Source organism: Xyrauchen texanus, chromosome 7, assembly GCF_025860055.1.
Source record: "Xyrauchen texanus isolate HMW12.3.18 chromosome 7, RBS_HiC_50CHRs, whole genome shotgun sequence".
NCBI classification, from domain to species: Eukaryota; Metazoa; Chordata; class Actinopteri; order Cypriniformes; family Catostomidae; genus Xyrauchen; species Xyrauchen texanus.
This window is the reverse complement of record NC_068282.1, coordinates 24,133,626-24,150,881: the sequence shown is the minus strand read 5'-3', so window position 1 is coordinate 24,150,881 and position 17,256 is coordinate 24,133,626. Positions and strand designations below refer to the sequence as shown.

General features: G+C 36.5%; 1 protein-coding gene across 1 annotated transcript in view; it reads right to left on the bottom strand.

The window, feature by feature from the left end:
* LOC127646456 (SH3-containing GRB2-like protein 3-interacting protein 1) overlaps positions 1-17,256 on the bottom strand; it is a 123,567-nt gene that overhangs the window by 31,336 nt on the left and 74,975 nt on the right. Inside the window, 9 exon segments of the mRNA XM_052130124.1 lie at positions 572-660; positions 1,192-1,285; positions 1,482-1,506; positions 2,434-2,445; positions 14,518-14,696; positions 14,931-14,988; positions 15,541-15,603; positions 15,757-15,777; positions 16,307-16,331. Of these exon segments, the coding sequence (XP_051986084.1) occupies positions 572-660; positions 1,192-1,285; positions 1,482-1,506; positions 2,434-2,445; positions 14,518-14,696; positions 14,931-14,988; positions 15,541-15,603; positions 15,757-15,777; positions 16,307-16,331 (566 nt within the window).

The window sequence follows — 17,256 nt, the reverse complement described above, 5'->3', positions numbered from 1 at the left end:
AAATGTGTCAATTTTTTATGTTAAATACTTTCTCTCTTTTCCCATCTTAAGGCAAAGGCAACTCTAAGTAGCACATTTATAGGTGGATTGTCTTGAAAAGTGTAAGCTCTGTGGTGCTATCAAAACATTGCTTAGTCTGTTTAAGCATCCAGACCAGCCCAAAACAGCAATATTTGGTCAACAGAGTGTGTGGGTTTGGGGGCTGGACTATCTGATTGTTCAACCAATGGAAAATGGGGAGAGTGTTCAGGAATCCCTTTTTTAAATCGGTGTTTTTCCAATTCCGTTTGAGGTTGCTAATGGCACAGAAAGTACACACTTCAGCTTTATTTCTTACATATACCCTCTAATGAGTCCCCTAAAGACACATATATAACATAGAAAAAATTACAATTTGTTTAAGTGAATAAACTGAAGAATCAGCACACAAAGAATTTGGGCTTTGATCAGGTTCTGTCAGATTGGGTGGTGACTGACTGTTAAAAATTCAGCAACCCTATTAAACCCTGCATACATGGTATATATATCAACATCCATAAACAAAACTGAGGGTCAGGATATGGTGATCTACCTTCACTGGTCTTCTGCTCATCAAAGGCTATCTCCAGCGGAGGACCAAATAAGGCCGTGGCATCCTCTGGCACAGGAGATTTCTTATTACTGTAATGGAGAAGAAAAAAGTCAGATCTGCATAGCTCATCCACACTAGTCTTGTGTAGCCAGACATTTGATTAAAACAGCAAAGGTCTGGACTGAATAGCAGCTTAAATTGGCCAAGAACTGCCCACTTAGACAGGAAAAACCCTCTAACTGAAATGTAAAGCAATGAATCACAGTACATTTTGTCATTACGTGCCACTTAGGGACAGGGTTGTACAGGATATATCATACGATAATAAAAAACAGACATGGGGAAATTAATTATTTATTTAATGGCACAGCAGTCTCTGCCAGCGATTGCACAGAATAGCTGAAAAATAGCTGAAAATATGCAGAGAGTGCAAGTACACCACACAAAACCTCATCACAGAATATTCACAGACATAACTAAGCAGTAGGGGGTTCTAGCTTGTATGGCACCCTGGACAAAACCCACTTTAGCACATTTCGATTTTGATTTTTTTGTTGTTGTTGAAGACTAACAATGCAGTGCTTCCTTGTAAACACAAGTGTGAATGTGCATGTAGATACCTAGTGGGCTCAGAAACAGGTGCAGGTGTTGGGGAAGGGACAGGAGCTTGTACAAGCGTCGGAACAGCACGTCTCGGTCGTGCAATTTCTTCACCTGAGAGTTCACGTGAACACGAATAATGTCACATGTGCATATACATGAAAGCACACTTTTATGTACAAAATTAATTATGTTTCAAACACTTCAACAGTATAGTACATAGTGTAATATTTTAATGCAAAGTACACAGAAAACCCCTAAACCAAAGAATGCATTGTATTGTGATAATTTGTACTTCATGTGTACTTACCGGGTGTATTTCTCTTTGCCAGACCCTGAAACAGAAACAGAAGGCCAACAAATTCATAAGACTAAAAGCTCATTACACCGTATCAGTCAACAGCCAAAAGAAGTGCATTGTGGGGGTGATTTAATCAAGGAAATGGTGACTCAAATTCAGACAGAGACAGCGCATTGCAATGCCCTTTAAATTGCTGTTTCATATTGCAGTCTACAGCTGCCAGAAGAGCTGATTTCTATGAGTGACTCAGGTGATGAAAAATCTTATCTTGACTCACTGATGCATTAGTCATAAATAACAGTGTCATAAATTCTATTACATTAGATTTTCCATGGCTGCCGTGAATTTTCAAAATATAACATAATGTATAAGATTGCATTGCATTCAGCTTTTCAACTGAATAAGATGTTATTAGTTTTAAGTGCAAAATGATCTCTTTTGTAGTAAAATTTGAAATAATATTGATTTATAATAGTGTATTGAAACATAATAGTGAATGATCAATGGAAAGACTCCCTCACACACCTTTATGCAAGAATCTAAAGCAACCAGCCAACAAATTATGAAAAGGCATTTGCTTGATCTCAAGTGTAAGCATTTGGTCAGATGGGTCTATAGCTCATAAGTAAGCAAGTTTTCTATTCAGATGGGCCTTTATTTAGGTAGAAAAACAAGAGAGAGTTAGGGTGAAGCAGAGAAAATAAGAAAGCAATAATGTGAGCTTCATAAAAGAAATGACCTTGATTATTAAACTTGCAACAAAATAACACCTAATTTGTGTACTTTTAAAAACTCTATATGGGAAATATTCATAGTATGAAGAGTTTATGTGACTTTAAATATATAATATTTTACTTATTAATTTAAATAATTAGGTATCTTCAAAACTCAGTCCAGCATCTCTGTATAACTAGTTTAAGACAGATTTTAGCACTGAGGAACAGAAACATATCTGACTTACCGGGCTACGTCTCTGTGACCAGCAAAAAGGAAGAGAGAAGAGACACCTGGTCAGAGAGTGACAAATCAGTAATACAGACTTTGATCAAAAGAAAGATTTGTTCCTTCACAGCAGGGCATGCATCATATTAGTGCATATTCACCACATTCACCTTCATAATATGCTTTAGTGTTGCTTTTCATTGAAAAATATGAACTAATTTTTAAGACCCAAGAAAGGCAGTAGCAAGGCTAACCAGTTAAAAAAAAAAATTATTAACAGACGCAAAGCCAAGAGAAACAAAGAAGCAACTATACAATGTTGGCTTAACTGTGAGATTTGTACTTACTACCTACATTGAATTTACAATAAAGCTGATCTTTGCTAAATATAAATTCTGATGAGTGCCATTATACATAGAATTCCAGGGAAAAGACAATTTGGGAGTATAAATTTGGTTTCAAAAAGCCTTTTTCTGTATCTCAGCAATTCTTATAAATGACGTTTACACATATATTGCCAACTTTGCATGTGTGTAATGCTGCTTGTCTCAGCACTGTTTAGTCCACTGTTTAGAGGATTTAAAAGCACAGAAAGTAAGTACAGTGTACTATAAAGGGATTTAAAAGATGACATACTTAGTTTTACACACTTATCAACATATAATATTTGAGGATGGTCAAAGCCATTGGCCATATATTTATAGTTTGAAAAAAGTTGGACTTTGTAGCCATAAAGTACACTTTTGGACCAAATTCAGAGTTAGAATAGAACTGCAATGACAACAAAGTTTATTTTCTGTTGACAAGCACTCCATCCTTGGACATCCATTCCTGCCCACTCCAATTCAGTTTCATTCTATTCCACTTTTATCCTGTTTTTCTCTTCCACATTGCTGGATAAAGTCCAGGAGTTCAGTTTGAGGAATGAGTAGAGCTTGTGAAATACGAGTGATTAGGATGATGTACCAGTGACAAAGTCTAATCTTATAGGCTCTTGGCAATGGTCACAATGGTCACCACCAATCAGAGCCAAGCGTGGATAAGCAGGAAGAGTGGCTTGAAACCAAAAGCTTTAAAGACTCCACGATATCACTTGACAAGCAAAGTTTCCTTCCTGTAAAGACATTTTTCCAATTGGAACAGGAAGTTGGGATGGAACATATCGATGGTCTTGTCCCTTTTTAAATAGCCATAAGCCTTTAGTTTACATAATGGCCAAGAACAATGATTTGATACTGCATCTTATTGGACAGAAATCTGCATACACCTGTGAGTGCAAGATAAATCTGTACATTGTAAATGTATATATCTGCTAAAACCTAATTTTGTTCACTATGCTAGCATATAAATTGCCTCAAAGCAAATAGACTTTAGGGCTAGGTATTGATCCAGATTTGATCTGATTCCGTTTCACAAGCTCTGGATTCGAATCCGATTCGATTTCAATTCATATGGGGTATATTTCTGTTACAATGTCAATTTGCTTATATTTGAAAGAAATTCTCTCTTAGCTAATGCTCTTAATAATAAAGGGACCTTCTAAACATATATATATATATATATATATATATATATATATATATATATATATATATATATATATATATATATATATATTAGGTCAGGACTCTGTGGTGGCCAATTCATCTATGAAAATGATTCCTCATGCTCCCTGAACCACTTTTTCCACAATTTCAGGCCGATGAATCTTGGCATTGTCATCCTAGAATATGGCCGTGCCATCAGGGAAGAAAAAATCCATTGATGGATAACCTGGACATTCAGTACATTCAGGTAGTCAGCTGTCTTCAGATTTTTTCTGCATAACATTGCTGACCCTAGACTTGATCAATTAAAGCAACTCCAGATAATAACACTGCCTCCAGAGGCTTGTACATACTATGCATGTGCATGATGGGTGCATCGCTTCATGTCCTTCCCTTCTTACCCTGAGGTGCCCATCACTTTGGAACAGGGTAAATCTGGACTCATCAAACCACATGCCCTTTTTCCATTGCTCCACGGTCCAATCTTTAAGTACCTTAGTAAATTTAAGTTGTTTTTACATTAACAAGTGGCATTCTTGTGACCACACAGCTGTTTAGTTCCAATCCTGTAAGTTCTCGTCACATGTGTGTAAATGCTCTTTCACTATTAAACTTAGCTGTGAGTTCTACTGTCTATTGTTTTCGAAGTGAATTCACCAAGTATTTTAGTGATCTCTGATCATTCAAGGTTTTTCTCCAACCACATTTGTTCCACGAAGCAGATGATCACCACTATTCTTCCAGGTTTTAATAATGCGTTGAACAGTTCTTAAACCAATTCCATTGATTTCAGCAATCTCCTTAGTTGTTTTCTTTGCTTGATCTTCTCCATGACCACGGGATACATCTTCTGACATGGTTGTTTAAGAAATGAGAAGCTACACACTGTATCAGATAAGGTTAAAAGAGTTGCTGCCAGCTGAAACATATTAATCACTGCAATAATGAGTATTTACAAGTATTTACATTGATATGTCTTTTTAAGACTACCGGCATCAGTCAGTGAGCGCATATAAAGATAGAGGACGTACTGTACATGTTTTTTAAATCAACAACTGACTGTAAAGAACAGAAAGGCTATTAAAAGAGACATTATTCAGTGACAAATGGATTGTGTGGCTCTGGTCTTTGGACACACAGAACAAGTTAAACAAAAATTGTAAAAGTATTAAGGTGCAACAACTTCTTCGCAGCTATACTTCACAAACACTGCTGAGTATAATATGAAAGTTTACCAGTCAGTGGATAATCACAGACATTTTTAGTCGCATAGTGCGAAATTTGGTCGCATAATACAGGGTTGCTGCAAATAGTAATCGATAATGGGATTTAAGAATGGATGTCAATATCGTTCAAATGAAGATCACGAAGCATCAGAATTTATTATAATTTTTTTTTTAACCCATTCCAATTACAAATGGATGAAAAAACATATAAAAGCCATCCAATTGTTATTTTATGGTGTCTTTAATATAAGAGCTGGACTGTTTATTATTGCTGCCCACTCCTTCTAATAATAAACAAAACTGTCAAAATTAAACAAGAAACATAAACTCTGAATGCTACAGGACATGTTCAAAATTCGTTGTTCACCTAAAATAAATTCAGCACACTCATGTCCACGCATGAATAGCACATCATACAGTGTCAATTAACAAGGAAGCATGTCATTAAAAAAAGCTGATCAGAGCTCAGCCAACAGTGGGCCTGTCTCAGTATCCAGCAGTCTATCCCTTACATACCAAACTGACCCTAGATCAGCTCTTAATGGCATATTAAACACCATGCATGCTACTACCTCCACCATGCCGAACAAGAAATATGAGATGGCATACTGAAAGAGGAAGACAAAGTATAAATAGCTTACCGGACTATTCCTCTATAAACAGCCAGCATCAGTGTGAGGATACAGACAGAAACATAGGCAGGCAGAGAGACAGAAGAAGAGGAAGCATGAACTACATTAGTGTATATTTGATAAGCATGCACAATCACAGGATGATAGTGAATTACAAACGAATGATATGAGAACTTCTGCATACAAATACAGACTACAGTGTGATGCAACACACAGAACAAATCTGCTTTGTCAATTTTTCTGGGTCAACCATATATATTACCCCAGTGTATTATATATCTTAGCTAATAAGGTGACCAATCAAACCTGGCAGCACATCAAGATCTCTATGAGTGACACGAATTCAACTCGTCATTGAATACTTGCCATTCGAGTGAGTGCTTCCATGGGATACTAAATATCAAAGATCAACCACACAATCAAGGTAATAAGGTAATAAAGGGATAGTTCACCCAAAAAAGAAACTCATGTCATCATTTATTCTCAGTCATGTCATTCCAAAATCAAAACCTTTGTAGGCTACATTGCTTCTTCAGTTGAACACAAAATAATATATTACAAATGTCCAGAGTGTTCTTTTCCATACAATGCAAATAAATGTGGAATGGTCCGACAAGTCTTGATATGCCTTATTTTCCTCACACTACTCTATCGTATGGTTTCAGAAGTCTTGGAATACAGAGCACAAATCTTATGGACTACTTCGATTGTGCTTTTAAAGGGGTCATATAATGGTACATGCACTTTTTCAAGTTGATTGTACTGAAATGTGTGTTGGCTGTGCCTGTACACAACCATCCTATTATGATAAAAATCCATCCAGTGTTTTTGTTTTAATCTCCTTATATATTTTCCCCTGCCTCAAATCGAGCAGTTCGACCGTGTGACGTCACACGGTCGGACGCCCCTCCCAGGATTGTTGATTGACAGCAGTGTTTCAACACAGACCCGCCCTCGCTCGTGAGCGAGCTGTCAATCATAGTCCGTCATCATTGTTGATACACTGGAGCAGAATGGTGCCTAAGTGATTGTGGTTCTGTTCTTCGGTGTAATAACGAACACAGCAGTCATTTTGATGTTCCTAAATCTGAACCGCTGAAGACGCAGTGGCTGAGTTTTGTTTACGATGGGAATATTCCCCACGAGCAACGTCTATGCGTTCATGTTTGCGCGAATCATTTTTCACCAGACTGCTTTATAAACGAGGGTCAGTATAAAGCTGGTTTTGCTAAGAAGCTGCTGCTGAAAAAGATTCGGTACCAACTATTTATATTCCCTCTGCACCTCCAGAAGGAGTAAGTGTAACGCTTTATTAACCTTTATATTAATCTTTGCAAATCGCTTGCACGCTTCACAATGAATGAGGCTAATGTTTACACTCAGGGTACATTACGGCATGTTTTCCATAACGTTACGACGTTCTCAATATAATTCATAATCCCACGTTTATAATGAACAACGGGTTATGGTTACTGTGTTATTAAAAACTGTGTATGCAGGTGTTACAGTTAACATGGTAACACTAAGTTACACCTGGTTTACTTGTATGTTACTGATTAAGAAGTAATGTCAAAAAAACAGTTATACGGAGAATAACTCCAGAACAGAGGGGCGGGGTGACCAAAGCTCATTATCATTTAAAGTCATATGCACTGAAACGGTGTGCTGAAAGCAGAGCTGTTTTTGAGCAGGTAAAATTAGTGTTTTCTTAAAATACTAATGAGAATTTTTAATAAAAGTATATTACAAAGTTTTCATTTAGATCCTAAAGATTCATATTAACTTGTACAAAAATGGCATTATATGACCCCTTTAAGTGTTTTTTGGAGCTTGACAGCCCTAGTTTCCAATTTGAAAAAGAGCACTCTGGATATTATATATCTGCAATTAGTGCAATATATGTTCTGTTCTACAGAAGGATCTAGAAAGTCTAACGGGTTTGGAATGACATTATGACAATTAAATTATTCTTTCAACAAAGAAAATTATAATAAATATTTTTAGGTAAAATATTTCTTTATTAATGCATTAAAAGAATGTGTGGTTGATCTTTGATATTTATAAGTACAAGGGGGCCATGACTAACCCTTTAATCAAATAAATCAAACTAGCTTTTGCAAACTAAAATCAACTACACACACTAGTGCAGCTATGATCTGCCACACAGCATGGAATTAAGACAGTAGAATAGTCAAACAGGCTCTTATCTTAGAGATTTTAACGTGTGTAGATGGCGGCCTTATTAACTCTTGTTGGATGACTGCCCATATACAAGAGGCTTAATAAAGATGCAAGCCTTATCAATAAAACTTGAACACCAGCTGGAACCCAGCACCTGGTGTGCTATAATAAGATTCTTCATGCCTTTGTAATCTGCTTGCACTGTGTTCTGGCTGGATGCATGTACCTTATATTGGTAATATAGCAGCTATGATACAATATGATCCCCTGATATAATGAGAGAGAGAGAGAGAGAGAGAGAGAGAGAGAGAGAGAGAGCAAAATCTCAATTGCACAGTTTCTGTCATTCAACCTTTGCTTCCATTTTCTTTCTGAAGAGAATTCATGGCTAATCCATCACCATGGTTGCACACGTATGCACAGGGTGCCATGGCGCAGGACAAGCATGTGACTGATGTTTAATTTATGAGCAGGGAATGCCAGGCATTCCAGCATACTGGACAAAGTAGATTTCACTCCCTGAGGTCAACATGAGTCTGCTTAACGTTATCAAGAAAGCTTTATCTGTGAAGCGGTTCAATGCGAGCTTCACAATATGCAGTTTCCTAATAATATGCAAGCACTAAATTCAATTAAAAAGCACCATTTAAAGGTAAGACAGCTTAAAGCTTTATTTGCAGGTACTGCTTTTATGCAAAGTCAGTTCACTTGGTGGCCATGTTTATAATGCCTCCTTTCCAGTCATGCAAGAACCGCTTCAATCTACTTGAATGTGGAAAGACCAGATCTCCAGAACTATTTGTAAAGATAACTTTCCAATAACAGGCGTATTTAAAATCAGGAATAAAAACTGACAACAACGGTAAAGTAAACTGTGCTACGTTAGCTTAAATAACATAATTAAACTGTATTGTGTAACTTTTTAGGCTCGTCAAGCTAGCAAGCATGCAGACTTTAGAGTACACAAACAGGCAATTGGCTTTTAAATTTAAACTGTGGCAGGATTTCCAGTCCTACAATTGCTGTATTGAGCATTGCAATGCCTCTATAAAAAAAGGTGCTTGGCTCGTTTAACTGTAAAGCCCAAAGTATACTTCGGTCAGACGCGGATGCTCAGAACATGTGATGCAAATCTCCTCGTCAGCAGAGTGCTTGAGCACTGAACATGCACAGCCTGAATTTTCTTATCAGAATGTGCATGCGCCTGGAGTTATTTGGACTTGGGTCCAGAAGTTGGCAACACTCACATTTGAGCTGTTGCTGTCATTAAGAAGCGCTAGAAGAAGATGTAACTGCTGCTAAACTTCAGGAGATGAAGGTTAAAAACAACAACAGTGGATGTTCAAGTCGAGTGCATGTGTGAAGAGGACTGGAGATACCCGCATTTGTATAACTTGAGCCTGAAGGAATACAAAGACATCTTTATGGGTCTAAACTCCTGAAGATAAAGTTTCATAGCAGTTGTAGTGCTCATTTGCCAACCACCTGTGTATGTACGCACAGTTAAATGGAGTATACTTTGACAGGCTCTCGTTCGACTTTACGCAGAAGTTGAGTGTTTGCGTCAAAATCAAAGTATACCTAGGGCAGGACTACAGTCAGAATATAAGTCACTGATTGAGTTTTCTGATGAGTTTTTATTTTTTAATTATAAATTGATTTGAAATTTAAATATGTGTATATTAAGGTCTCAGCTAACAAACCATGTAAGTGAACAGGAATTTATAAAAACACTTTTTTCTGAAAATTGACATTTATTCACTTTATAACTTAAATCTTACTGTAATTTCTGTCAACTCCATCAGACACACTAAAAGCATACTATTTTAATTTAATCCATCTAACAAGAGTGTAAAGTCTTTAATTATCTAATAATCATAAAGGAGTTAAGTGATAAAATACATTCTATAATTTATTTTTCTGTTTTCACACAATTCAGAAAATTCTGATGTAGTTGACAAAATGTTTATTTTTCCATCTTAACCATATGTTGTACAATGGAGCCACTTTCCTCAGTTGAAGCTGGCTCTATAACCTAAACTAATATGGCAAAATTATTTCACAAGCCTTAACGGATATTATCACAATGGAATGACATTGTTGACATGCTGTGACCACAGAGACTTAAATTGTTTTTGTTTGAAATGTATAAAATTATAAAAATTACCAGACCATGTGTCCTACTGTTGCATCTACCATGAGCAGGAAGTGGGCAAGGGGTACTTATAGTTATAGCTGACCATAGCATTGCCTAATTTATTCAGGTTTATAATCTGATGGAGTTGACGCAAAGTGAGGACAAAACTTTGATAGGCAGTTTTTAATGGAAAAAACAATTACAATTTGACTTTATGTATTGTTTGATATATTACAGATCCCCACCTTTCCTTTGATATTTAAATGTATGAATGTGTTGCATTTTTATACACTCTGCAGTTTTGACCTCTTGCTGAGGACAGGTGAAATTACTGTACATGGACTTCCAAATATAGAGCATGCATTTTGAAAATATTCTAATTAAATAATAAAAAAATATAAATAATAAATGCCCTGAGTATACACATTTTTCAGTATTTTTATTATTATGAATTTTTAACATAAATAGGACTTTTGTATGTAGGACATGTTTTGTCCCTTATCTCCGTAATCAGTGAAGAACTATTTCTCCAATTCATATACAAGTGATCAATTTGTTCCCCTTATAATGGGTGTTTCTCAATTCTAAGAACGCAGAGAACGGACTTGAGCGTTTGCATCACAATCGAAGTATACCTAGGGCTTAAGGCAGGACTAAAGTCAGCATATTAGTGCTACAATTTTCCAATTAATTTACAAGTGATCCTTTTCCTCACTTCTAAGTGAGATGTAAGACTTACGCAAGCTTACAGTGGGACACTTTTTGAGAGAAAACACATAGTGCCGCAATGACTTCGGGGAATTCAAATGGGATTTTGTGTCACCATATGATGCATCTTTGATATTCGGCCTGATCAAGAACACATCCAAGCAATTTTATGCATTCTTGGTACTTGCGTTCTTGAGTTTTGGAATTGAATTTTGGCAGTGGGTGATGACGTTGAACGAATCCATGAGAATGTGAGAAACAGCCAATGTCTCTGATGTAGTTAAGCATTCATTAAACTTTTTGAGAGAGCAATTCATACAATGGTATTGAAGATTTAAACTTAACTTCGGGAATACAAGATAATGAAATCCCCAAAAAAGATCATTATTTTATGTCAGCTTAAGACCAATCTGAGCGCCAATTAATTTAAAGAATAGGGAATTACATGATAAAACCTGCTAGCTTAAGGTAGAGTAGGTGATCCCAAGTTATAGTTCTTCAAGTAAGATTGATCAACAAGATCAATAAAAGGCTTTGACACATTTATCTGTGTGTGAATATTTTAGAACTTCTTCATGTGACACATTCTGGCCCAGATGCTTGTGCTCTGTACGTACTGCACAATGCTGTTAAGCTATTGCGCCCAGTTTCCAAGTTGAATTATTAAGAGAGAACAGAGTGAGGCTCCAGAGCGAGACTGTACCTAAACCTCCTACTCAGTCTGACTCAGACAGGCCTCATCTAAAACATACCTCTGAATGACCTCTGTTAGACAGACTTCAATTTATATCACTGTCAAAAAGTCTCAAAAGTCAATAATTCAGTTACGAGAGAGAGAGTGCTTGCAGAATCTGAATGGAAAACCTTATCAAAGGAGAACCTTATCTGTAGAGACCAGAGGCTCTAAAGATATTCTCTGTTGTGGGTAAAGCCAAGTGTTCACTACACGACTCCAGCTTATGTCCTTTGAAATTTTTATTTGGCGACTGGTCCATGTAGAAAATTCTCAGATGTTATGACAAATGGTCTTATAGTGTGCGCACTCCTGCGACAAGCCCTGACAAGTTGCAGATGTTACGACGGATTTCAAACCAGACTAATACCTAAACGTCTTGTAGACATGTGCGTGCAATGTCCTGACAAGCGAGAGACTAATAATGAGTAACAGTAAATGAAATACAGAGAGAACACAAGAAGAGAGCTAGGTATTGGGAAGCAGGAGACAAAAAAGAATTAGAAAATAAAATAAAACATCACCGAAGTCTGTTAACCCGCTGTCTTTATTGTTTTTAGCGATTTTTCTTTTTTCCTTTGCTAATGAGCGCAATTAAGCGAAAACAGGCACGAGCCATTCTTTCATGTTTGTAGACATGTTATCAAGAGTAAACTGCATGGGTTTGTGAATTAATTTAGTTCTCTTAATTTTAAGATGCATTTTGGGCGGGGGCCTGGGTAGCTCAGCAAGTAAAGATGATGACAACCACACCTGTCGCAAGTTCGAATCCAGGGCGTGCTGAGTGACTCCAGTCAGGCTTCCTAAGCAACCAATTGGCCCAGTTGCTAGGGTGAACCATTGGGTTAAACTCCTCTTGGTTGCTATAATGTGGTTCCCGCTCTCGTGGTGCAGGTGGTGAGTTGTACGTGAATGCTGAGGAGAATAGCGTGAAGCCTCCACATGCACTAGGTCTCTGTGGTAACACACTCAACAAGCCACGTGATAAGATGCACGGATTGACGGTCTCAGATGCGGAGGCAACTGAGATTCGTCCTCCGCCACCCGGATTGATTGAGTCACTATGCCACCACGAGGACTTAGAGGAATTGGGCATTCCAAATTGGGGATGAAAGGGGAGAACCCCCCTTCCAAAAAAAAAAGGAAAGAAAAACAAAAGATGCATTTTGGGCAATCCATTTGAAATGGGAAGGTACTAAAGAAAGCTGTAACAGCTGTTTTCTGCCAGTTATGTGCGGATTTAAAGGAAATAAGTGTACAATCTGAAAATGTAAAAAAGGGAATGCATAAACATGCACAATAGGGACACAGATATGAGAAGCATGCACATTAGAAGCCCAGTTACAGAAATGCACAAATATAACTCAGAATTCTGCTCTAAAGTTCACATTTAATTAAGAGAAACTGTGCACCAGTTTTTAGTGCTTTCTTTCTCTTCTTTTGTTTTTTTGCACTTTATTATCATTCAGCAAAAAACAGATGTGTTGATTGATGTATGTCTTCATGAAATTAGAGATTCTCTCCTTGAAATCTGGACACAAGTGGTCAAAAGAGATGACCAGGTGTAACAGTGATGTGTATCGCTTGTACATATTTAATCGGATCACCCAAAATGCATCCTCAGTCAGAGATGAATGCAACACTACAGAAACATTCTTGTAAGTAATATTTTCTTGGACACGTTCTGTGAAGTACCTTAGTGTACCATGTAAATACCAAGGTACATTAATAATAAAGGAGATTTGTGTTGATAACCAGCAGAGAATGACTTGATAAGAATAACTAGGTGCTTTCCAAACAGAAATAGAGTACCTCCTGAATGCTGTTTGGAGACCATTTATTTTTCAGCATATACAGTTTACACTAACACACAAACATTTCCTTCCACGTGTTGAAGGCACGACCTAGGGATTAATCTAAAGCACACTAAAATAGCTCTAACTAATAAGGTTTTGCAAAAATGCAGCTTTAATGGCAAGTTGTTAAGTGAAAGAGCAGGTATGAGTTTTTGGGCAATAAAAATGGTAGGCAGCTTCTTTTGAACCACTACAAACCATGCTGCAAACCAACCTCCACAGTGTGATAGCCTGATATCACTAACAGAATAAGCCCTTTTGTACAGATCTGAACTCCTACAAGCAAGGCTCAATGAAAAACAAGCCATTTGTGACTACTGGCTAAGTGCTGGCTTGTGGCTTTTGTCACCATGTGGGTTTATAATTGAATTGACAAGGAAGTTAACAATGAACCCAAAGCACTTGCTACTTTACAGGAGCCTACTTTATAATATCTACACCAAAGCAACTGGCTGTTTCCTCTCATTACTGCCAGAGACATTAATGTCCATGATTGTGAGAAAATGTATCTCTAATCACTTTATGCAGTTAGTGAGTCTACAGTCAACACAAGCCAGACAAAAGCACCCATGATCTTGTACAATTTACATAAAAAACGTTAAAGCTATGTGACAGCCACAATTTTGTTTATCGCTGGATGTGGTACCACAGTAACACCATGGTATTCTTTTAAAGGAATCCCAAGTTAAGCTCAATCGACAGCATTTGTGGCATACAATTGATTACCACAAAAACAAAACTAAAAACTAAAAAAAAGTTAAAAACAATCGGGGTTCCAGTGAGGCACTTATAATTACAAGTGCATGAGGCCAATCCGTAAACACAAAAAAATGCACTGTTTTAAAAGTATATGGTGATAATAATTAGGTACCATCCATGGTATATATCAAAGTAGCATGGTATTACTGATACCATCACTGGTACAATCATAGTGCTTTTTGGAACACCCAAACATGGTACAAATACTATTAACACATCTTACAAAACAGAGACCAAATTGTGTAATGTGACATTAAATAGTGAAAGATGACAGGAAATTACATCATGAGCTATGGATGCATGGGTAACATTGATTGGACTCACCAGAGGCGAGGGAGACAGAGCTATGTTGCCTATGGAGGCTTTTAATTCATCTACCGAAGGAGCTGCAATGCTAGGGTCTACCGGCAGGGGTTTGATCTTGATCTTAAACTTTTTGCGGTGGTCCTCCTCTTCTTCAGACTCACTAGAGGAGAAAAAGTGAGTCTTCTCTTTCTGGACTGGTGGAGGGATATTAAGGAGTCAGCTGTCATGATTGTAACACTGGCTGAATAGTGTTGGATTGTTTTATCAAAAGAGTAATCAACTAATTGAAAGGAAAACAATTAGATGGGGAAACATTTTTTTCCACTATAACATACTGTAATTCTGAAATAGACAATGGCAATGATTAATAAATAGTAAAACAATAGCTTAATTGTACAAATTCCACAATTTGTGAATTAGTTGAAGGATATCTCCCTCTTCGTCTTCTGGCCTTATGCTATAGCCTTCTTCATCTATCTCAGGAGAATTCTGCAAAAGATAAGTACTGATGTCAGTCTTCATTATAAATGCAATGACTGGTATTATTCAATTTAAATTCAAATTAAATTCAAATTATTTTCAGTTTGTAGTCCTATAACCCAGAAGAGAATCTGTATTTTCGAGTCATGGGCTCCCTTAGGAATTTCGAATGGGCTTTTAAAATAGTGGCTTTTGATTTCTGAGTAAAATAAGATCTGTGGTTTAACAATACTTTAAGAGACTTCCACATTTTGTTCTATAACATAAATTAGATGCAGTCATACTTCAAATGAGACTTTTCATACAGCTGTGTTTTTTTTTTAACAATGTAAGTTGTTAACAAGTTGTTAAATAAAGACTACAACTACCAAAAGTATGTGAGTTTACATGCTTGGCAAATCAGACAACCATTGTAGTCCTTATGTAGCAACCTTTTAGCAACTTGCATTTTTAAAAAACACAGACAATTTAGGTAAAACTGTGTTGTAGAACAAAACACGAAAGTCTCTTCAAGTACACATGTCAGATGAGTATGATTAGGCTCTCAAAACATGTACTTACATATCTTTCCCAATCAATCTCCCCAGAGAAGCCATTTGGAGCCCCATTGGACTTTTTCTGTGGCTGAGCAAATCAGAACAGAAATTTAGTAACTTCACTCAGTGATATTCAGATTTGATGAGTCTGGCATATTTAGAGGTGCCACTGGGGGAATCTACAGGTGCTTAGTATTCAGTATCACAGGTCTAGCGTCTACACTGTCTCTACGATCAGTACCAATTCAGTCTCTTGGAGTTCCTGTGACACGGTGATCCATCAAACAGAAAATAAAGACATTACAGATAATTATTACAGATTTCCACCATTAGATTTAAAAAAAAGTCTTCTAGCAGGGTTCCCACACCTATTGACCAATGAATTTCCACAACTTTTCCAGTCTTTTGTGATTAACAGAAAGGTTTATATATATATATATATATATATAATTTTATAAAGATTGAACTCACAAAGAGCAGTTTTTGGCCAATTAAACATTTTGGGCTGACGATAAGAAAAAAAAATATTTGCTACATTATAGTAATTTGTTAATTTACCTGTACATGATTTTATCCAGGTCTAGAAATCACTTATTTAAAATTACCTGATATTTTCAAGTTTTCTATGACCATGGGATCCTTGTTCAGGGTTTCACATTAAAAAAAGTGTATTTACCTCAAAACCGATTGAAAATGTGATGTGTTAAAGCAAACATTTATTCAAATTCCAAAATACAAATCAAATTAAAATTTTGCTCTTATAAAAACGCTGTAAGGTAAGAGGTACTTACTCCACCATCTCTGTCTGGTGACCCCCTTAACAAAACAAAAGAAAGAGACAAAGAGAGAGACAGAGAGGTCTTTAATACCCACTTTACATGCAGGACTCTCTTTCTCTCAACTCAAGTACAGAAACAATTAGCCAGGATTTGCGCTGAGGCACTGAAACAAAGTGTGTCAAGCCCTAAACAGACATTCACTTAAAAAAACTAAAAAGAATCATCCATTCATCCATTCATCCATGCCATTCTCTGCACAGCCTGATGCAATAAACAAATATTCATAATGAGCAAGAAGCAAATGTTAATTTGTCTAATAAGACTTGTTTTCACAGAATAAATCTCAAATTATGTTTGTTTTTCTTACCCCAATAGCACATTTGTTATTCTTGCTTTAGGCATAAAAAACAAAACAAAAAATAAATTAATAATTATTTTAACCTCCTGCTTTAACTGCTGTTTGCAATTTCCATTTACCTTTTTTTATTTGTAATGATTAGCACCTAATAAACATGCACAAAAAAAATCTAAAGCAAATTTTAATTTTTCTTAAAAATGCATGTTCACATATATTGACAGTGGGACTATGCTGTGAAATTATAAATAATACCAAGATATGGAAAGTCCAAGGATTATTATTTTTTAATCAAATTGTTATGTTTCCAGGAGTGTTGGTAATTCATGTTTTTCATACGTTAGAGACATTACATCAGAAATTAGCATAATTCATTCTGATTCAAAGTAATCACCAACATCATCCAATCACTGCCAACCATGTTAAAATAAAATTATACACTATCATTTCTGAATATTTGTACTGTTTCCAGTGTCCTATATCTGCCAAACATGCTGAGTGGTCCAAACATCAGCCTAAAACTGAACTTATGATAGGAAATTTGGATTGAATGCAATTATAGGATGCTCCCTTGCTCCCCGTTTAGTGAATGGCTTAACCTCCAATG